The sequence below is a fragment of the Muntiacus reevesi genome, chromosome 1, assembly GCF_963930625.1.
Source record: "Muntiacus reevesi chromosome 1, mMunRee1.1, whole genome shotgun sequence".
NCBI lineage: Eukaryota > Metazoa > Chordata > Mammalia > Artiodactyla > Cervidae > Muntiacus > Muntiacus reevesi.
The window spans coordinates 282,175,164-282,198,657 of NC_089249.1; the positions used below are offsets into that span (position 1 = coordinate 282,175,164).

Here is a 23,494-nt window from a genome sequence, read left to right on the forward strand (position 1 = left end):
AAACTACATGCAAAAAAGAAAACATCAAAACACTCCTTTCTCATGGTATAATTACAAAAAAGACAACAACCCAGAAACATTATGTATAAATCCATGTAAGAAATTTACCAATCTCAAAAAATAAACTCTGAAAAGAAATTAGGGTTATCTTTAAGCCAATCCTTTATGTTATTTTTTATTTTTTGTTATAGCTTTCATAGAGTTTTTCCAAAGGATGAATTTAGTAGCTGATAAAATTCAACTCTCCCATTCAGGCCAGATGGTCAGTATGATATCTTAGGATTGGAGTCAATTATCAGCATATGTTGGATTAACAGTAAAAAAGAAAATAATAATAATAATGGATTATTAGTTTCCTTCAAGGTAGAAAGCATATTCTTCAATGTAAAGAAACAACTTTAAAAATCAGAAAAGAGAAATGGAAATCATTTAGAAACATCTAGTTAAAACTCTGTATTTAGATTAAATATGCAAATTAATAGTAAAAAATATTTATAATGTGCTAAACAAAAGAGGAAAGTCTAGATGGGTTATTTTCTTTATTACTTCAATAAGAGGACTTCATACTTTTCATATTTTTATATAATAACTTGCTTTTCTCCAATTTAAAGGAATATTTAAAATTAACATATTTAAACTCTTACAAACAAATGTATATACCTTTTACTTCCTATATATCTAAACTTCCTATTGGAAGTTTCCAATGTTTGAAAGAATTTAAGGCATTAAGAAGGGTTGGCATTTGGAATGTCAGCAAGCGTGCATTCGACATGACATAAATTAAGCAAATCAACACAACATAATAATTATATTATATCAAATATTTAATTATCCTAATATTTAGTTTCATCATATAGCAATTTTAGCCACACTTTTTAATTCTATGTGAGTATGTATATGATTTCATGTGGTGATAAAACTAATATATATATTCATTTTACTCTGGTTCTAATTTGAAGATTTCTTGATTTGGGGCAGTATGATCAGAGTTTGCCTAAGTAAAGATAAATCTCAGTCTCTATGAGACAGTAGCTGTTGGTTTCTTTTAAAAAAGCTCTCAAAGACCTGAACCTTCCTACTCGTGAGAACGACTGGACGATGGCTCATTACATACCGTGGTCTGTGATTTTGCAGGACACCAGGTACAGCTCTTTCAGGTTCTGCCCTTCCTTCGCGATGACCTCCACACACCTGAAACACACACAGAGAGTGGCGAGTTACACTGGCGTGTTTCAAGTCAAATTAGCAAGCGTCTGGCCACGGCTGTGACGGGAAGAGGCCAGCGTTTGATGAATAAGTACCAGAGCTCTCTTCTTTCCACAAACTGCTCTCAAGGTGTTTCAGGAAAGGGTATTATATTCCCTGCTTTTGAAACTCAAGTGCTTTAATACTTAAATGACCTTAATTAAATACATTTATGATTAGTGCATCTTGTAAAGCTAAACTGATGAAAAAGAGATATTCCTCTAAGAGCAGTGTTACATTTGGTAATAAAAGATTAGTAAACATATGCTATATAATGAATATTTATCATTTACATAAAGTAATGAAGCTGTAGAATATACATGGATGCTCATTATAAGGGACTCCCTGGTAGCTCAGCTGGTAAAGAATCTGCCAGCAATGCAGGACACCCCAGTTCGATTCCTGCGAAGGGAACTGGCTCATTATAAGTGAATGTAATATTGCTCATGGTTTAATTTTTAATGGTGGAGTTTGATAACACTGATATACATTTGTGAAATTTTATTCAACATAAAAATGTAAAATCTGTGACACTGATTAAGAAGAAAGAAAAATCATAAGAACATTAAAATATTTTCCCTGGTTTTATTAATGTTTTAGATGAATTGTTGCATATACATAGGCCATTTAAATAATATAGATACAGATATGTAGGATTTAAAGTCTCTTCTGGCTTCATCTAAGTTAAAGTTTTGAGTGGCGCACCCTGCTCTGATGTCCAGAGTGGAAGATGTAACACAAACCTGAGTGAACTTTGTAAACAGTGATTAACAACACTGCCCACCTGACGGTTCAGTCCCCTGCAACATCAGAAAAACGCGCACAGTCAAACTGACACATGGCATGCGCGTCCTTCAGTGCGGTCCCCGTCTTAATCTTCATACACAACAGTTAAGTAAAAGGGTAAAAGCAAAAAGAGTCATTAACCTTTTCTAGGAAGTAAGGATCAAGTAATTTGATACCTATGTGTATAATCCATCAAAAAATTACTGAGTATCCATCTCTGTCTTTCAGATATTTTATTTGCTGTCTGGCTTATTTGTAGGTATCTTCATAAAATGTCAGGAAATTTTATACAATTTTACTTCACATAATTCATTACTGAAGGTTAAATTAGTTATAGAGAAGACATATTTTTCTTTTAAAAATATCTTTATAGAATATTGTCTTAATGGAATGACAAACATTTCTAAGTTCCTCAGACTAACTGAATAAACATTTTTTTTGGTTATTAAAAAAAAAGATTTATTATAAAAAATGGGTAAGCTGTTCCATGGTTACAATAGAAAACTCAAAACAGTAACAATGTAATTATGATTGATATAGCTTATTATGAAGGGAAATTTTTAAACCTAATTTTGCATCATTTGAGTTTAATGTAATATTTGAATAAAGTCATAAAAAAGGAAAAATAAACGCAGAAATGAAACTAACTACAGGCAACAACCATGCTTTACATATGACTTTAAAAACTAATTTTCATATCCTAAGGATAAAAATAAAGGCCCTGCTTGGTTATAATATCATAAATAGTTAATTTAAAAAGTCTCCTTTCTGCCATACATAGCTCTCTGTCCTCCTCCATTACCTTCCAAAAAAGTTTGCAGATCCAACATTCTGTATGACCATGAAATGAAATATTAGTGCAGAAATATGTTCGCATCATTTATTTTGTCTTCACAGTCTTTTCAAATAGTTCAAAACACCTGATTATGGAAAAAAATCTAAACAAACACAATACCCCATTTGTGTTCTCACCACTTGACTCTACATCAGATATGCTACAAGCACATGTGATCACAAAAGACACGCAGAGCAGACTGCAGACGGCAAATAGCACAAATTGATTTCCCTGTACAAGCCAGATCAAATGCTATTTCATAGGCAACAAGAACTGGTATTCACATAAAATAAGATAATCAATCACTGGATAAAAACTGTCCTAAAAATGGTGAAAGGCCATGAGCATCAGGTTTCCTCCCTATGTGAAAGAGAAAAGTTATTATGAATAGATAACACAAATATATTTAGTTTGCTCAAGAGGCAACAGCCAAGAGAACACACACGATGAAGAGATAAAGAGTATGTATGTTTCAGAGAAATATAAGAGAAAAGCATTTTACAAAGGATCATGTAGGAGTTTTGCTCTGTTTTAAAAAGTTCAGCTACATAAGGTTTTCCAAATACTTTTAATTATCCTATAATCACAACCAGTGTGCTAGAAGTGCTTTATGTGCAACATAAAGCTATTCCTCAAAAAGGAATTCACAGAGGGAAAATAAAATGTTCCTTGGAAGATTTTTAGCAAAATTGATTATTTTTAATTAATATCACATATTTCACAGATGTGATCTTTGAGAAGTCTGAAGTTCTTGTGAACCTGGACTGAAACTCATTGTCATACTAACACCAAATTGATGGTTCAAATAAATAGGTAAAATAACTATATTTCTGACAGTTGAAAATGGAAGTGGTTTGTGTTATCCTGTTAGTGCAAACTGGTGGGAAACGGAACCCCACGTCTGGTTCCTGGCTAGTGTCTGAAGTGAAGGGCACTGGCTCGGTCATGTCCGACTCTGCGACCCCATGGACTGTAACTAACCAGACTCCTCTGTCCATGGGCTTCTCCAGGCAAGAATACTGGAGTGGGTTGCCATTCCCTTCTCCAGGGGGTCTTCCTATCCCAGGGATTGAACCTGTGTCTCCGCACTGCGGGCAGACTCTTTACTGTCGGAGCCAGCAGGGCAGCCAGTGTCTGAAGCCCAGCGATTAGTCTAGATCTAGTTCCCTAGGCAGCCTGTAGTGATAGCAAGTCATGGTGACAGACCCTGGTTGGTGACTGTCCTTTCCTCCTGAAACTTTTAGAGAATTCCACGGACAGATGTTTACAGGACGTACCCTAACACAAGGCATGTCTGTTGAACACGTTCACTCTAAATCATTCTACTCTGTTTGGAAAGTCTTGGCTCTAGTTGTGACCTTTCTGCTGTGCTGCGCTCAGTCGGTCAGTCGTGTCCCACTCTCTGTGACCCCATGGACTGCAGCTGCCAGGCTCCTCCATCCATGGGATTCTCCAGGCAAGAATGCTGGAGTGGGTTGCCATGCCCTTCTCCAGGGGATCTTCCCAACCCCGGGATCGAACCCAGGACTCCCGCATTGCAGGAGGATTCTTCACTGTCTGAACCACTAGGGAAGCCCAAGAATACTGGAGTGGGTAGCCTATCCCTTCTCCAGGGGATATTCCCGACCCAGGAATCAAACTGGGGTCTCCTGCATTGCAGGCGGAGTTTTTACCAGCTGAGCCACCAGGGAAGGCCAGTCATGCCCTTTAGTCACGACTTAACATCAGAGCATTTCCCAGTTCACTGTACAGACTATGCAGGCAACAAAAAAGGTGACAAAGCTTTAGTAATTATTTAAACATTCTGACTACAGGTATTCATGTAAATTTTAAGAGGTATTTAAAATGACACCAAAAAAGAGAGAAATGTTTGCAAAGTCACAGTCTGTGTGCAGAACACAAAAGAACCAAAGACCACATTTAAAACCTTGGCTTTGCCATCCCCTTGCCTACTCACAGATAATGAAGAGGAGAATATTCATTAATCTCAGTGTTAAATCATAGTTTGTCCCTAGGGGTAAGCCATGAATCCCTAAACTCAGAATCCAGAATTCAAAATCTGCCCATTCACCCCCCACCCCTGTCCCTGCCCTCCTCACTAAGGATGAACCTCAGAATACTACATGACCACCATTCTCCATGGGTCAATGCATTCAAAGACTTCCTACTGCATGCATGACAACCCAAGGAATTATAAAACTTGGGGAAAGAACAAGATCCTTCGGGAAAGGAATAATCTCTAACATTACCAAGAAAAATTCCTAATATAGGAATATGCCAAGTGGAAAATGCAGAAGAATATCAAATACCGTTAAAGGAGCCTGTGAACATCAAACACAAGCCTCCTAAACCATCTCCCTGAGTTCTGAGAAGAGGAGGCATGTCTTAACAAGAGTGAATAAAGAACGGGAAGACTACATTCTGTTCTCAGCTCCATGAAACCACAGACACCCCTATCTTCTTCAGAGCCCCACATTATCGTTCTTTATGAAAATGAGGGCCTCGGCGAAAAACTTCTCCAAATCAAATGTCCTCGGTTCGTTTAAATATACTTTAGTTCATTCTGAATTGCCTCCTCTCAGATTATTTTCTTGCTTTTATGTTTCGGCAGGGTTCTGAATAGAATAAAAAAAATTGCACCCACTGTAAATTCTTGAGTAACAGCTGTTTAGTACATATATATATAAACTCTGTTAGAAAACTGAAAAGGGCCAGAAAACCTGCTCCGAACTACCCAAAGCACCCAGAATTATTTTTTATAATAATGTGATTTTATGCTCACTTGCTTTTGATAATGTTCTAAAATGCACCTGAAACATTTGATGAAATATGAAAAACAACAGAAAGGTTACTTTTGTGAGCAATGTAGGTTTTTTCTTAAAAGAAGAGAAGGCCTTACTTAGTTTTGGGAGAACGCTGTCTCCTTAGCAAGAGATTCTTAATCATCTGATTTATGTGAAGGGTAAAGGTTAATGAATTAAGCTGTGTAAGCTTCAAAACTATCAAAGGAATTCAAAAGAGCCTTGAATTATGGAAAACAATGGCCCATTCTACATACATACCAAATTTTTATGTTTTTTGTCTCCCACTCAAAAGCTGGAACGTGGCATTAGTGAGAATTGAAAAGAACTAATGAGGAAATATGACTACACTGCTTGCAAGAGGAGTGTCCTAGGAGACCTTGTTACTGTTTGTGATGTGCTTCAAACCCAAAAGAAGCTAATTGGAGCTGCCAGACACTGGTTTGCAAATCACACTTTAAAGGACAGGCTCAATCACCTCAGAGGTGTGAAAAGAAATGTCCCCATTAGAGATGCATTAGCATGTGGCTTGGTGAATTTCTAAGTAAACTTTAGGATGTTCTTTCCTAAGTCACTTTTATATTTGAATAACAGACATATCTGCAAGCAGAAGAAAAAAATGCAACAAGACAAAAACCACCCTACAGATTTAAACAAAAAGTATGAACAGTGCTGTAAAGTAATTGGCAAACAAGTGCAACAGGGAGCTAGGTAAACTTAGAGTTGAATAAACATGTAGATCAAAACTTAAAAGTCCTGAAATGCAAACACATCATAAAAGTGATCTATTTGGGGGGTTCAGAAATAGAACTCCAGTTTCATCATTTCCTGAAACTAGACAAGCCAACAAGCCACCCTGGATTATATTCACTGTAAGTGGGTAAAAGCAGATGAGGTTGCAACACACACAGACACAAAAGAAAAAGGAATAAAAAAGGAGTTACAAAATCTAAAAAGAGAAACAAGGGAGCGAATCTGGTCCAATTCTGTGTTATGAAAGCTCATCCTGACTAACTCATATACGGGTCATTTAAATCATAGCAGAGGTCACCAAAACACAATTTGGCATCTTACAAAAAGAATAATGATATTTGATTGATTTTTCTAAAGCCTCAAATCAAGTTTTACTGAGGAATAATCCAATCTCACTGCAGTGAATGAATGGGCATGAATTACAGGTATATCCTGCTTTCAGAATGTGTATGATATAAAATATTTCTATATTAAAAAAAGATAAATTTACAGTTAAACATTTATAAGATGAATCAATTCAAGAATGAACAAATAGTACCTTTCTACTTATATGTGAATGTAATTTCATTTATAAACATTCCATTAACAGGCACATTTTCCAGTAACATAACACTCTAACTTGACATAGCATGAAATGGTTATTTATCTTTAAAGAAATGCACATAAGGACAAACGGAACACTATTTTGGGAAAGTGACACATGGCATCAAAGTGATGCGCTGAGCACCCTTTGTACTTTATGGTACACTTTCTTGTAAATGTTCTATTTTATCCTTAAACAGCACGGTAGCAGAAATATACTTAAGTCAATTTTTCATATAACATCTAAAGATAATCTCACAGAAGAGATGTTTATTGCAAGAGAGTTTTTTTTTTTTTTTTTTTTTTAAGCTGACTTGCAATTAAAACACTAAAGAGTTTGCTCAAAATACATTCTTAATATGCCTCAGGGGCAAAGACTAGGAGCCACATGCAAAATGTCACCAGCTCCACCAGTTACAACAATTATCTTGGGACATTCATTAAGTTCTCACTTACCAAATGTTATTCTCTGGAAAGCCAATATCTGATTAGTGAAATCTAAGATTAATTTAGAAATTTGCTATTTAAACAGTGGAAAACTGATGCCTGTTTTGTCACACAGAAATAGTGAAAGGTTACAAAACGAGAAGAGCAGTTTGCTTGTTTTTAATCACCACAGTAAGTAGCTTGTAAACTGAAATGTTATTGCAAAGTTAAGTTCTATGGGTCTGCAGATCTGCTAAAAGAGGTGCTGTTACACCTTCGAAGGAGGCAGAGCAGATGCTGTCATCTGCAGATTCTTTCTGGATCAGTCTTCTCCAACCATCTCCAGCACTGGGAAGGTTTCCTAACTGGGGAGTAAGAACCCAGGAGACAGCACTGAAAAAGGAGCAATAAGACAACAAAATAATATTTCTAACATATCTAGGAGTGACCATCACAAACCAGTTCTTAGGGGAATATTTTGTTTCTTCATTTATACAGCAAAACATGTTTAATGTAATATGAATGTTTCCAGAGAACTTTAAAAATGTTTTTCAAATAGAATAAAGCCTGTGATTTTTTAAAAAAGCACTCTATCCTTAAGCTACTGAGAAACAAAATGGTTAAACATTTTCCCAAAGCAAGACGGTGGGGGAGAGGAAAGCAAACTGGGACATTTGGATAAACGTGGCTCTGGCCTTAACACTTCAGATCCATTCATTCAAACGTCTCGTTTTTAATTTTAGTCATTGCTCCATCCTTTAACTGCAGTTACGCTAGACCTTTATATAATAACTCGAGCTAACTTTTTCTGAGCATGCCTCCAAATATTCAAGAAGCAGAAAAAAATTTCTAAGTGCTTACCTATTTATTTCAACAAGGTTTTATTAAGTGCAAACTATGTGTTAGAAACGTTATAAGATCTAATCAGAAGGCCACGTGATTATAAAATGATGGGCATAATACTTATAACCTTGATAGATCAACTACTATTTATTTTTGCTGCTATAGCTGATATTAATGTTCATCCCCAGCAGCAGAAAAACCTTATCACTATCTCTGTATCTACTGAAAACCAACTGGAAAGAGTCATATTTCAGGAATGAAGGAAATGTTACAAGCAAAGGGGAAAATTTAAAGGTAAGGCTTCCTAATTCAGCAGTTTAGTCATTCCTCAATGGAGGGGGGGAGGTGCAGAATGTATTTACTTTAAAATAAGAAAAGTTAAGAGATTTCCTCCATCTTTTTGAGTTTCCATCAATTTACAGCCAATATCTCCGGGGGAGTCTAGGCATTGCACAATGTTATACAGTTAAAACTGGTGCTATGTTTACGGTATTCTGGCATATTTTAAGATAGATGATGGAAGAGAAGATTTTATTCTCTTATACGTAACAAAAATTTACTGTGTGGAAGCAAAAGCCCAGGCCTTAAAAAGAAAACAGGAGTGTAAAAACTATAGTTTTTATAGGTAAAACTATGGTTAGTCCAGTTCAACGGACTGTGGTTCATCAGAGGCCATTCTTTTTCTGAAAAGCAGCCAGGCAAAATCCTGGCAAGTTCCACTCCCACCCCCCTCCTGCAACGATAAATAAGAACATCAGTAGTAAAGCTAGAAATATTCCAGAGAGACTTGCTGGGCTTCCAAACGGCTAATATGAAATTTAGATGGAATATAAAACATCCAATGGATAATCTCCCTGCCCGTCTCCACCCCCATTACCCTTCCTGCTTTCACTACGGATGAGAAAGTCTCAATCCACAAACATTAAGCGCACCTTTAATTTAAAATGAAGAAGACAAAATTATTTGCATGGACTATACAAGTATCCTGAAGAGGCGATTTCAGGCAGCATTCAGGAAAGAGTTAAATACTTCCTCACCAGAAGAGGCCACAAGTGGGCTCTGTGATGACTAATTGCCTCTTTAACCTCCGCACCGGGGAGCTGGCCTGCGCTTCAGTGCCAGTTCTGTGATAGAGCCAAGACCGGTCTCCAACACAGACCCCCCGTGACCTGTGCAGCCCTGGGGTCAGCTCAGACAGATGCCGACAAAGGTCTCCTTCTCACTCGGGAAGGTGCAGGATCTCTTTCTGGACAAGCCAAATTCTCAGAAGACTAAGACAAAGCAGGTAAAGACACATTATGGACCTTAAAAGAATGGTTTTCCTTCTCCTAACAATATTTCCCAACCTTCCAGTGTACCACTCAAAATTCTGTTTGAGAAAATGGTTTTAGTAATATGAAAAAAATACATATTTACTTACAATGCAATGAAGAGGGTACCTAATTGGGTATCTTTGAAAGTTTATATCATTAGATAGCCGTAGTACGACTCAAAGAAGGCAGGTTAACCTTCTCCCTTAAATGTCTCCCACGTGCTTTAAGCATTCATACTTGGGAAGTGTGTACTTTGTCGTTAATTTTTAAGCTTAGCACATTTCTGGCCCGATCAAAAGCCAATAAAATAATTTTATAGTTAATTTAAGTACAATTAGAGAAAACTAATTAATCCTGCAATTTGGCAGGAGAAAATGGTGAAGGCTTCCTATTAGTTTCTGAAAAAGAAGGAATGAGGAAGGAATTCTAGACTAGGAAGTGAGAAAAGTATAGGCAGTGGGAATAAAGTTACCATATATTCATTCAGAAAGACCACAGGGAAAAGATCACATGGTCTTGATGAAGACAAGGATACTACATCAATTTGACTTTATTGATGCTTAGCTACCCTGAACTCTGAACCCTTTGAGGCTTGAATCCCATCAGTGCTGAATTCATAAAACCTCCTCCCAAAGCTCTGGGACTGCCATTACTTTATTCCTATTTTCTTCCATATCATTACATATTAATGCAATGTCAGGGGTGAAATAACCTTTGTTGTAACATTCACAGCGAAGAGAGGCAGCGGGTCACATTTAGTTTTGGTACATCATGTTTACACAGAAAGATAACTTTCTCCCTTAGAAAAAAGAAATAACATTTACACTTCTTTAAAAATAAAAAGGAAACAATTCACATATTTCTACAAATGACACTGAGTGGCATTAAAGAAAAGCCCTCTTATGAAAAGTTTACATTTTTAATCCCAAGAAGAATGACAGTTGATTTCTGTTCATTTCTATTTATCTAAAGGATAAGAGAAGAAAGTCCTCCCCATTTCCTTCTCAAATCATATTCAACTAAATACAACAGAATGAGATTTTTAAATTCCAGAGGACGCCTACTGAACCTTACTTAGTTGTACTTGCCCACGTCAATGATTCTTGAATAAATCAAAGTTCATTTGACTGTAAAATATACTTCTAAACTATTCTTTCTTAATGCTTTAATTTATCCATCAATGACAACTGATTATCAACAATTTAATTTATATTCAAAGTAGTAAAGTAGTATGCAGTACAGATGCACAAATGTATATAAATACACTTATAAATGCAATTCTTAATATATACCTCATTGTTATAAATGCACTTACTGAAGGAATTTTAGCAGCCTAGCCCCTGAAGTGCTGTGATCACTAAAATTCAAATTGCTTTGCTTGGACTAGTCTTCAATCTATTTCCGTATGGAGGGAAAACACATCTCTTTGTTCTTGGAGTTAAGTGGTGGGAAGCTAATGAAGCCAGTGCTAAGACTGATAGAAACCATAAGGGGAAGCATTACCCATTTTCTCCTTGCAGAAAGTTGCAAAGGCAGGACAGTAAGTCAGCATGGAGGAGGAAGACAGCACATCTCACCATTTGCTTCCGACAGCAGGCACCTTGCAGGCAACATCACGCCTGACAGCCAGCAGGAACAAGCAACACCCCAGCCCCAGCCCTCAGCTCTATGTTGCTCTAAAAGGTAAATGAAAAGGAACAGCGCATCCATCTCTGGCTGTTTCTAAACGCTACTTGTTTACTATGATTACTGTTCTGTCTGCATAATCAACAAACCATGTAGCAAAATGGAGTAACAGCGTTAATATTTCTGCTCTACACAGAAAAAAACTTTTCCTAAGTACCCAAGGAAATAAACATATTCTGGTATTCACAGGAAGACAGAGGTGACAAAAAGGATAGATGATTGTTTCCTAAGGTCCTTAGGGGAGTAAAGAGGCGAGAGCAACGCTAGACATTGAAAAGGGACGCCAGGTCCATGTGCCTGGGGTCAGCTGATCCGCTGAGTTCCTGCGGTTACTGAGGGTACAGTGGGTGCTGCCCTGGGAAAGAGAGAAGTTAGAGAACAAATTCCTTTTTGTGATCCGTTATTGAAAGGTAAGTGCGCGCTCATCAGACATTAGTTACTGTTCTTACTACCAAATGGCTTAGGCCATTTGGCAAAATTTGGAGCTTTGGGGAAATTAATGGTGATTCAATGCCACATCATACTTTGAAAAAGGTGAAAGAAAATAAAAAGGGTAACAGGATAAGCAAAGCAGTGAATGTGATATACACTCAGGGGCAAGCTAGTTGAAGTATGGGCTTGATTTAAGGTTGTTCAAAAAATATTATAAAGAGGAAAAAAGAAAAACAATATATATATCTATAAAACATATAGCCATATCTATATAATGTAACCAGTTATTATATGTAACATATACAATAATATATCATATATTTAATAATTACTAAGGAGCCTAAATTCATTTTATCTGTTTACTTATAACCAGCCTTATTTCTCTTGAAATGCATATGAAACTACAAAGAAATATTTGAGAGGAGCAAAGAAGGTGGAAAATATGGATAGCAAAATAATAAAGTCACGGGTATATTAGCTTCTGGAATTAGAATAAGATTTTGGAAAAAACTTTCAAGGAGCAAAAGTAAAGAGGAAGGTATGGTTAGTTATACGATTCATAATATCAATGAGTTTTTAAAAATCTGATGTTCAAAAGAAGCTACAAAAAGACTAGATAGACGTGACATATTTCTGGGGAAAGGCTGAAGTTTTGAGAAAGTGTTAAAATATTCTGTATCATTTAGAAAATTCCCTCCCATTTCTTAATACCACTGTGGACTTAACTCACATGAAAATGGCCTCTAAATGTACACATGTGGCTGAGTCCCTTTGCTGTCTGCCTGAAGCTGTCACTGCATTGTTAACTGGCTATTCTCCAAAACAAGATAAAAATTTAAAAAATAAATACTGGAATGGTAAAAAAAAAAAAAAAAAAAGACAAGTTTAAAAGTATATCACACATGATAAAAATTTAAAAATTAATACTGGAATGGTTTAAAAAAGTTAAAAGTTTTAAAGTGTATTATACATGATAATTCAATAAAACAAGATACATAGCTGTATTAAAATTTTACAAAAACCTAATGTTTATTATACAAAATCAGTTATGGACAGTGGAAGCACGTTTCAGACTCTCAGAGTGTCACAGTTTTTGTGTGTGTGTGTAAGAGACAGTCCTCGGTTGGGAACCTAATCCAACTTCTCTAAGGCTTTGCAGTAAAATTCTGGAAATCACAGTACCTACTTCCACGGATTTTGTAAAAGTTACATTTCATAATGTTTGCAAAAGTGCTTTTTGTTACTTAATAAACATTTATTAACCCTTATTCTGCCCCTAACTATATGCATACAAAGATAGAGAACACAAGTCTCTTCCCAAAGAGAATTCAGTTTTGTCAGTTTAAAACTCTTCCACACAAATAAAACAGGGTTATTTGATACTGAATAGAATTTTCTAAAGTATGTTTCTCAGGAAACTAACACTTTAGGGCCTCACTAGTTGACATATACAAGAAAGAAATGTATGCTCAAATAAGTTTATATTAAACCAAATCCATTTTTTTCCTTAGGAAAAAAAACAAACAATGAATGTAAAGCATATAGGACAGCACCTAGCACAGAGTAAGTGATTAAATGTTAATTATTATTACTCAGCCTGTGGTAGGCTGAGTAATGGCCCCTGAAGGTATCAGGTCCTAATCCACGCAGCCCGTAACTGTTACTTTATATACACAGCATACTTGCTTTAATAGAAAAAAAAGAAAAGGTCTTTCCAGATGTGATTAAAGATTTGGATAGGGGGGTTATCCTAGATTATCTGAGTAAGTCCTGGACACTGACATCTTGATTTTGACTCAGTGAAACTGATTTTGGACATGTGACCTGCACAACTGTGAGAGAATAAATATTAGTTGCTTTTAAGCTACCACATTTGTGGTAATTTGTTACAGTAGCCACAGAAAATGAATACAGTTCCTAATAAATGGCATTAAACTAATCACACATAGGGCACCAAGAAATAGATTTATAAAGGTAAGAAACTAACTGCAATTAAGATGACATATTATAATTGGATAAGTCAAAATTTTAAGTTGTAAAAGGAATAAAAAAGAAAATCTTAAAGAATTCTACCAAATATTCATCCTGAATTAGAATAAATTCCAAAACGGTATGTCTTCTAAACTATTTTAGAATAAACACTCATCTTTGTACAACATTTTATAATGGAAAATTTCAAGCATACCAAAAAGTTGAAGGACTTGTTCACTGAAAAGCTATTAATCACCACCTAGATTCTATAATTGACATTTTTCTACATCTACTTTATCTCAGATGTATCCCATCTATTTCTCTACCATCTAGGCATCTATGTCTCCATTCTTACTTTTTAGCGCATTTCAAAGTAAGTGCAGACACCAGCACATTTCACACATAAATATTGATACTTTAGCATACACGTCACTAACTAGAGTTAATGTTGGTAATAGTTCTCTCTTTAACAAAATAAAAAGATATACCCATTGTGAAATGCACAAATCTCCAATGATATCAGCCTATCTGTGTTTATCTTGCTGCTGCTGCTAAGTCGCTTCAGTCGTGTCCGACTCTGTGTGACCCCACAGACGGCAGCCCACCAGGCTCCCCCGTCCCTGGGATTCTCCAGGCAAGAACACTGGAGTGGGCTGCCATTTCCTCCTCCTCATTTCCTCCTCCTCTACCTTGGACCCCTACCAAATCGAGACCACTTGCCCCCCCGTCTGGTCACTGGTCACACCCACCCACAGACGCAGCTGCCACTGTAGCTGTCTGGTCACTAGGCTTTGTTTCACTGCAGCCTCGTTCTGTCTGTTCAGGAATGGCATAAAAACAGAGTCATGCAGTATGTACTCTTCTGAATAACTTATTCTTATTCAGTGTCAGAGCTTGAGATTCATCTATGTTGTTTCCTATTTCATTAGTTTATCCTGATTGTATCTTTCAATTGCCAAGTATTCCATTAAATGAATATAGCAGTTTCTTTATCCATTCTGATCTTGAAGCATATGTGAATTGTTTGCAGTTTGGGGGGAAATCACTAATATACAGCCTTCTTGTGAACATATGCTTTCATTTCTCACGGGTAAAAATCAAGAAGTAGAATTGCTAAGTCACAGAGTATTAGTAGTAAGTATGTAGATGAGTGAATTTCTTTCCAAAGTTGCTATACCATATAAATGCCCCAAATCATTACAGTTTCCTCACATCCTCACCAATGTTGACGTTATCACACTTTTAACTATTCAAGTGAGTGTATAATTAAGACCAGTTCTACATTAAAAAATTCAAAGATCCCATCATGATAATAATTCTATTTTTATCTTTTAAGAAAATACGCAATAATAAAAGATTCCTAGAAACTGATCAATATTTTAAAATTAGTTTACTTCCAGAAATTTGTAAAGCACCCTATATAATAATATATATATATATATGACATAATTTATTAATGAAACCAGACATTCCTTGCTGCAGACTCTGTAATAGCTTCTGGCCCAAAGTCAGTATTCCATCTGCTAGTTCTTTGGGATATCTTCAACAGATATCTAATTCTACCTCTTCTATCACCTTTTTTCCAAACAACCTAACTATCCAACAATAACTAGATAACTTTAGGAAAGGGATCTCAGATATTCTTAGCAATTAACATCATGCTTTCTTCTACATTATATCTTATCAACTGGACTAAAAGTTAAAAACCAATATAAAATCAGTCCCAAACTATGATTTCCTCAATAAGCATCAAGTTTTCATTTAAGGTTCCTATTCTAGCTGAATTTTTGGTGAAAGACATTGGTATAAGGTTGTGCCTTAAAAGGTAGATTGCTTATTCAATCACTAAGAGCATTTTTAAAATGTGTTGCCAGAAACTGAACTAGGATTCTAGTATTATTCAGCAAATAGTAAATACCACGGAGCTCTCAGCAACATTTTCCTCAACCCGCGGAAATAAATAATGAAATTTCTTTTCTTTTACTGTTACTAATTATCTAAATGAACTGCCGGACGTTAAGTAACAAAGTCCGCCGATTTACATCGCTACAGATATTGTACATAAAAGACGTCACCAAAACATGCTGGAAACGATGGAAGCTGCAAACGGACACAGGAATGCTTAGTGCTGCTGAAGATTCAAGGCTAATGTTTTTCTCTAATTATAACTAAACATAGTACAGAACAGATCAAAATATTTAACCTGACACTTTTTCCTCACTCCATTGTAAATTTTATTTTTTGTCTCACATAAAATGATTCACCTGTGATCTAGATGATTTGTGCTAAGCAACCAAATATCAGGTATTTAAAGAACTCTTCGTTAAACATGACCTTCAAATAGGATCAAGGAAAGACTTGCAAATCTTTTAAAGCATTCAGTTTAAGTTCAAGACATAACAAAAGTTTGTGAACAGCCATAGTAAGATTGCCAAGCAGTCTAGATTTCTATATTTGAGGACATTGCACTCATCTCACACGCTAATAAAGTAATACTCAAAATTCTCCAAGCCAGGCTTCAGCAATATGTGAACCGTGAACTTTCAGATGGTTTTAGAAAAGGCAGAGGAACCAGAGATCAAATTGCCAACATCTGCTGGATTATCGAAAAAGCAAGAGAGTTCCAGAAAAACATCTATTTCTGCTTTATTGACTATGCCAAAGCCTTCAACTGTGTGGATCACAATAAACTGTGGAAAATTCTGAAAGAGATGGGAATACCAGACCACCTGACCTTGAGAAACCTATATGCAGGTCAGGAAGCAACAGTTAGAACCAGACATGGAACAACAGACTGGTTCCAAACAGGAAAAGGAATACATCAAGGCTGTATATTGTCACCCTGCTTATTTAACTTATATGCAGAGTACATCATGAGAAATGCTGGGCTGGAAGAAGCACAAGCTGGAATCAAGATTGCCAGGAGAAATATCAATAACCTCAGATATACAGATGACACCACCCTCATGGCAGAGAGTGAAGAGGAACTAAAAAGCCTCTTGATGAAAGTGAAAAAGGAGAGTGAAAAAGTTGGCTTAGAGCTTAACATTCAGAAAACTAAGATCATGGCATCTGGTCCCATCACTTCAAGGCAAATAGATGGGGAAACAGTGGAAGCAGTGACAAGACTATTTTTTTGGGCTCCAAAATCACTGCAGATGGTGATTACAGCCATGAAATTAAAAGATGCTTACTCCTTGGAAGGAAAGTTATGACCAACCTAGACAGCATATTGAAAAGCAGACACATTACTTTGCCAACAAAGGTCCGTCTGGTCAAGGATATGGTTTTTCCAGTGGTCATGTATGGATGTGAGAGTTGGACTGTGAGGAAAGCTAAGCGCCGAAAAATTGATGCTTTTGAACTGTGGTGTTCGAGAAGACTCTTGAGAGTCCCTTGGACTGCAAGGAGATCCAACCAGTCCATCCTAAAGGAGATCAGTCCTGGGTGTTCACTGGAAGGACTAATGTTGAAGCTGAAACTCCAATACTTTGGCCACCTCATGTGAAGAGTTGACTCATTGGAAAAGACCCTGATGCTGGGAGGGATTGGGGGCAGGAAGAGAAGGGAATGACAGAGGATGAGATGGCTGGATGGCATCACCGGCTGGATGGGTATGAGTTTGAGTCAACTCCAGGAGCTGGTGATGGACAGGGAGGCCTGGCGTGCTCCAATTCATGGGGTCGCAAAGAGTCGGACATGAATGAGCGACTGAACTGATTAGATCTGAAAGATCTTTTTGATATATAATATAAGAATAATGAGGATATTAATAACATTAGGCATTTACTATTAATATAAATTTCACATGACCAAAGCCTGGTATACAATGAGAGAAAAGATATTATACCTTCATTTCAAAATACATAAAAATATAGTAAGGATTATATAACTATTACATTATTTTTCAGAAGATGAATATTTAAAATGGAAACCACTGAGAAAAACTGCAAAGTTATTAACTGTATGAAAGCTTTTAAAAGTCATTTTACATTTTTGTATTACTCTATTGTACCATATAACTTTTAAGACATTCAGCGTAATCCTTTTCAAAGTAGACTTTAAACACTGATTATAATTAATGTCTATAAATCCCTACAAAGGGAGAATAAATGCTTATTTATTGCAAAAATTAAAAGTGAAGTCGCTCAGTCATGTCGGAGTCTTTGCAACCACATCGACTGTGACCCACCAGGCTCCTCCATCCATGGCAGTTTCCAGGCGAGAATACTGGACTGGGTGGCCATTTCCTTCTCCAGGAGATCTTCCCAACCCAGGGATTGAACCCAGGTCTCCCGCATTGTAGGCAGACACTTTACCGTCTGAGCCACCAGCCCAAATATATGAGTTCGTAAATCTCTTTTAATAGCTAGTACAATCAATGTCAAACATTAATTATAAAGACATTCAACATTATTTGGGGAGAAAAAAGTTTTAATGGCCAGCAGGTGTATATTCATACAAACTGCCACACTCAGTATGGCCACACCACATTTGCTATCGAGCCTAGCCTCCAACATCCATGCTCAGTAATCCTGAGTCTGTTCTTCAGACAAACACTTAATTCCTCTATGCTTTGAATCTTTAATTTTATTGACTTATCCACACCAGATTAAGGCACCCAGAGGTCATAAATCCTGGGAAAAAACATGGTTCCTCTTCCATCGCTAATTTCATAATAACGATTTAAAAATCCACTAAACTGCACAGTTCATGAAAGAAAGACCAAAGTCTAATTTTAATATTTTTTCCAGATTGTCTATGCTGTCCTTGGGGTGGTAATATATTAGGCATGTGCTTGGTGTGCTTACCGGTAAACCCGGCAGAATGCCTGACTTAGCGCCAACCTACTGCCACCTCACTGGGAAACTCTATGCCCCTGTTTTATGATTTTGTTACTTTTTTTTTGGGGGGGGGGGCTCAAATTTTGTCCCAAACCTATTTCTTTCAGTGTAGTTTGAAACCCTAGATAACTTCTGGCCCCAAAATTCTACGTAAGTCTATCTGACTTGGCCACTAAACACAATTGTTACACAGATAGTTTCTCAAAACACTGAACCTTCCATGTACTTAGGCCTTACCAGGGTCACAGACAGGCGTCCCAGCCATGACGCTCCTTGGATCAGACATGCACTCTCTAGTTGCAGTAGTTCCCCAATCTCTAGAAATGATTACATTTACTCCATTTGACTCATTTATATTCTATGTTTGGTCAGACTGCAGCAATGGACTCTTCTCAGACCCACAGCTCCTCCAGACTCCTAGCTCTTCCTCCCTCTGTCGTGACCACTGTATGAAGTGCATGTCATCACCCTGACATGGGGCCTGAGTTTTACTCATCCCTGATGAGATGCTCAAGACAGGTGTGTTGAATGAGTGTGTGAAGATTCGAAGCACACTGATAAGACAAGTCATGCAGCTGTATATACTTAGAATTCTGAATAAAAATAGCAAATGCACCACTGTTATTAAACATATGGCAACAAAGGAGAACATTATTTATAGGCACAAGGAATGAATTACTTGCAGTTGTAAAGAGAAATATCTGTGTAAAATCTGTCTAATAAAAAGGATAAAGAGCATGTATTAAAACAGAGAGTCTTAAAGGCAGAAAAACTGTACGTGATGACAGGCAGACTTTAAAACGTAAATAACAGGATAAGGATGTGTAATGGAAACCGAAAGTGGATCCTGCTGAATTTCCCTCAGTAAATAAACCTTCTACAATAGATAAACCAAACTGATTGAGAAGACTCTACGATATTGATCCTCATGTAAGCAAAAGAAGCAATAAAAACTGTAACGATTTCTTTTGTAAACGGTATGGATATTGAAAATTACAAATTACCATTAATTTCAAGGAACTCACCTTATATTTCTTCATGATGCAAAAGAAATATTTATCTGTTTACCTAAGGAAAGTAAATTTCCTATCTATGAAAAGTTCCACTCTAGGAAAAGGAAAATATTATAGCTTGTCAATGTGAGTAAGTATTACAGTAAGAAAATAAATATGTATTTTACAAGGTATCATTTCCAAACAAGGTAGATGTGGTAAACAGCAAAGTTCAAAAGTACTTTTTATTTAAAATACACACTCTTAAAACACTTATTTTCTTACAGAATTAAGACACTGTGTTTACTGGAGGGTTCTGGTACACACGAACTCTTTTGAATGTAATTTAGAAATCTCACTTGCTTCAAAAGTCAGACCTGCAGGGTGCTCTGCGCACAGGCTCGGGAGTCTCAGTCCCAGAGACCAGATCAAACCCAGCCCTGGGAAGCTCAGCAGGTCATGTAGCCTCCCTGCACTTCACCTTCTCTATCCATACAGTGGGTATAATAAGAGCATCTGCTTTAAAGAACTTTGATAAAGATTAAAGGAAATGATATATACAAAGTGCCTTTAGAATAGTGCCTTGTGCAAATTAAATGACACATCTTCGCTTATATAACTTTACTTAATATTTCCATTACCTCCAGATAACATGTGTCTCTTGATTTAATATAAGACATATCCAGCACGACCTATGTAGTATATTGTCCCCAAACTGGGAACCTAAATGTAAACCAGAATCTAATTTATTTATCAATTTACAGATACAAATTGATTTATAGCCTACCTCAGAAAACAAAAAAAATCTCAAACAATCTAACCTTACTCCAAAAGGAACTAGAAAAAGAACAAACAAAACTCAAAGTTGGTAGAAAATAACAAAGATCAGCGCAGAAATAAATTAAATAGAGGCTAAAAAAATAGCAAAGATCAATGAAACTAAGATTTGGGTTTTTAAAAAGATAAAATTGATAAGCCATTATCAAGACTCACCAAGAAAAACAAAACAAAACAGGCAGGGCCCAAATAAATAAAATCAGAAATTAAAAAGGAGAAGTTATAACTGATACCACCAAAATGCAAAGGCTCAAAAGAAATAATTATGAGCAACTATAATGCCACCAAAACGGACAACCTGGAAGAAATTCATTAATTCCTCGAAATGTACAATCTCCTGAGACTGAAACAGGAAGAAATAGAAAATATTACCAGTAATGAAACTGAATCAGTAATTAAAAACGCCCACAAATAAAAGTTCAGGACTAGATGGCTTCACAGGTGAGTTCTATCAAACAGTTAGAAATGAGTTAATGCCTATCCTTCTCTAACTTTTTCAAAAAAACTGAAGAGGAAGGAATGCTTTCAAACAAATTTTACAAGGTCAGCATTACATCAATACCAAAATCAGACAAGTACAGCACAAAGAAGGAAAAGAGAAAAGAAAATCACAGGCCAATATCCCTGATGAACATAAATGGGAAAATCCTCAACAAAATGTTAGCAAACTGAATTCAACAATACTCTAAAAGGTATATATACTGTAATCAAGTGGAATTTATGTCAGGTATGCAAGGATGGTTCACTATCCACAAATCAATCAATGTGATACACAATATTAACAAATTGAAGAGTAAAACTCATATGATCATCCTAGTAGATGACAAAATTCAGCATCCATTTATGATAAAACAACAAACAATTCTCAACAAGGTGGGTATAGAAGCAACATTTCTCAACATAATAAAGGCCATACATGACAAACCTATAGCTAACATTTTTATCAGTGAAAAGCTGAAAGCATTTCCTCTAAGATCAGAAACAGGATGAGGATGCTCATTCTTGACACTCTTATTCAACATAGGATTGGATGTCCTAGCCATGGTAATCAGAGAAGAAAAAAGAAATAAAGGAATCCAAATTGGAAAAGAAGTAAAACTGCCACTGTTTGCAGATGACATGATACTATATGTAAAAAATCCTAATGAGGCCACAGAGAAATGATTAGAACCCATAAATGAATTCAGTCATGTTGCAGGATCCAAAATTAAGACACAGAAGTTTCAGATAGTTTGTTACCAATGTACAGAATTACCATATTATCAGAAAGAGAAATAAAGAAAATAGTACTGTTTACAACAGAATCTAAAAGAGTAACATACCTAGGAATGAATCTAAGGAGGTAAAAGACTTAGATTTTGTAAGACACTGATAAAAAATAAACTGAAGACAACACAAATAAACGTGCTCATCAACTGGAAAAATTAATACTGTTAAAGTTACCGTACTACCGAAGGCAATCAACCTACAGATTCAGTGCAATTTCTATCAAAATACAAAGGGCATTTTGCACAGAATGAGGACAAATAATTCTAAAATTTGTACGTAAACACAAAATACCCCAATAGCCAAAATGATCTTGAGAGAGAAGAACAAAACTGGAAGTGTCACACTCCCTAATTTCAAATTATACTACAAAGCTACAGCAATCAGAAGCAGCATGGTACTGGCACAAAAACAGACACGTACATCATCGGAACAGAACAGAGAGCTCAGCGGGAAACCCATGCTCAAAAGGCCAGTTATTCTGTGTCAAAGAGACAAGAACATAAAACGGGGAAAAGACAGCATTCTCAATAGAAGTCACTGGGAATACTGTACAGCTATATGCAAAAGAATGAATCTGGACTACTTTCTCACAACATACACAAAAAATAAACGTAAAATGGACAAAAGACTTAAACGTAAGACTAAACCTTAAAACTGCAAGGAAACATTGGCACTACTATGTCCTCTGACATTGGTCTTAGAAATGTCTCTTGGATCTGTTTCCTCAGGCAAAAATAAACAAATGTAACTACACAAAACTAAAAAGCTTTTTATACAGTGACGGAAACTATCAAGAAAACAGAAAGGTCCTCTACTGAAGCTGCAAATGATATATCCCAAAACAGGTTAATAGCCAAATATACAAAAGACTCATACAACTCAGTATCAAGAAAACAAATAGCCTGATTTTAAAAATGGGCAGAGGACCTGAACAGACAATATTTTACCCAAAAGACAGATGGCCAACGTATATACGTGGAAAAGATGTTTAACATCACTAATCATCAGGGAAATACAAATCAAAAGTACAACATCACCTCACACCTAGCACAATGATAACAAGACAACAAATAGAAAGTGTTGTAGAGGATTTAGTGAAAAGGGACCCCTGTGCACTGCTGATGGGATTGTAAATCACTACAACCATTCTGGAAAACAGCAAGGAGATTACACAAGAAATTAAAAGTAAAACTGTCATATAATTCAGCAATTTCACTTCTGAGTATTTATTTAAAGAAAATAACACTAATTCGAAAGGATACATTTACCCACTGTTAACTGCGGTGCTCAATAGACACATAGATAAAGCATATGTGATATACATAAAATGGAATACCATTCAGTCATTAAAAAATAAACCTTGGGACTTCCCTGGAGGTTCAGTGTCTAGAGCTCTGTGCTCTCAATGCAAGGGACTCGGGTTCGGTCCCCGCTCAGGGAGCTGGATCCCACACGATGCAACTAAGGCCTGGCACAGCCAAACAAACAAATATTTTTTTTTTAAAAACTGTCATTTGTGTTAACATGATTGAATATGGAGTGTATTATGCTAAGCGAAATAAAGCAGACAGAAAAAAGATAAATACCATATGTTCTCACTTACACAAAACAAAAATATAGACACAGAAATCAAACAGGTGGTTGCCAGAGAGAGGGGAAGTGGGGAGAAACAGGTGAAGGGAATTAAGAGGTACAAATCTCCAGTTATAAAATAGATGGAACAATGAGAATGTAACATAAAACATGAGAAACAGTCAGTAATAACATAATAACTTTGTGTGGGGACAGACAGTCACTAGGCATTATGACACTGATCACTTCATATATATGTAAAATGTCAGTCATTAAGCAAGCCGATAAACAAATGTGAAAACTTAAA

At 36.2% G+C, this 23,494-nt stretch overlaps 1 protein-coding gene across 4 annotated transcripts in view; it reads right to left on the bottom strand.

The window, feature by feature from the left end:
• Positions 1–23,494, bottom strand: part of FBXL17 (F-box and leucine rich repeat protein 17) — a 498,131-nt gene that overhangs the window by 165,760 nt on the left and 308,877 nt on the right. For all 4 annotated transcript variants that reach the window (XM_065923017.1, XM_065922840.1, XM_065922924.1 and 1 more), the window contains one exon: positions 1,115–1,191. In XM_065923017.1, coding sequence (XP_065779089.1) covers positions 1,115–1,191 — 77 coding nt within the window. The remainder of the gene's footprint in view (positions 1–1,114; positions 1,192–23,494) is intronic.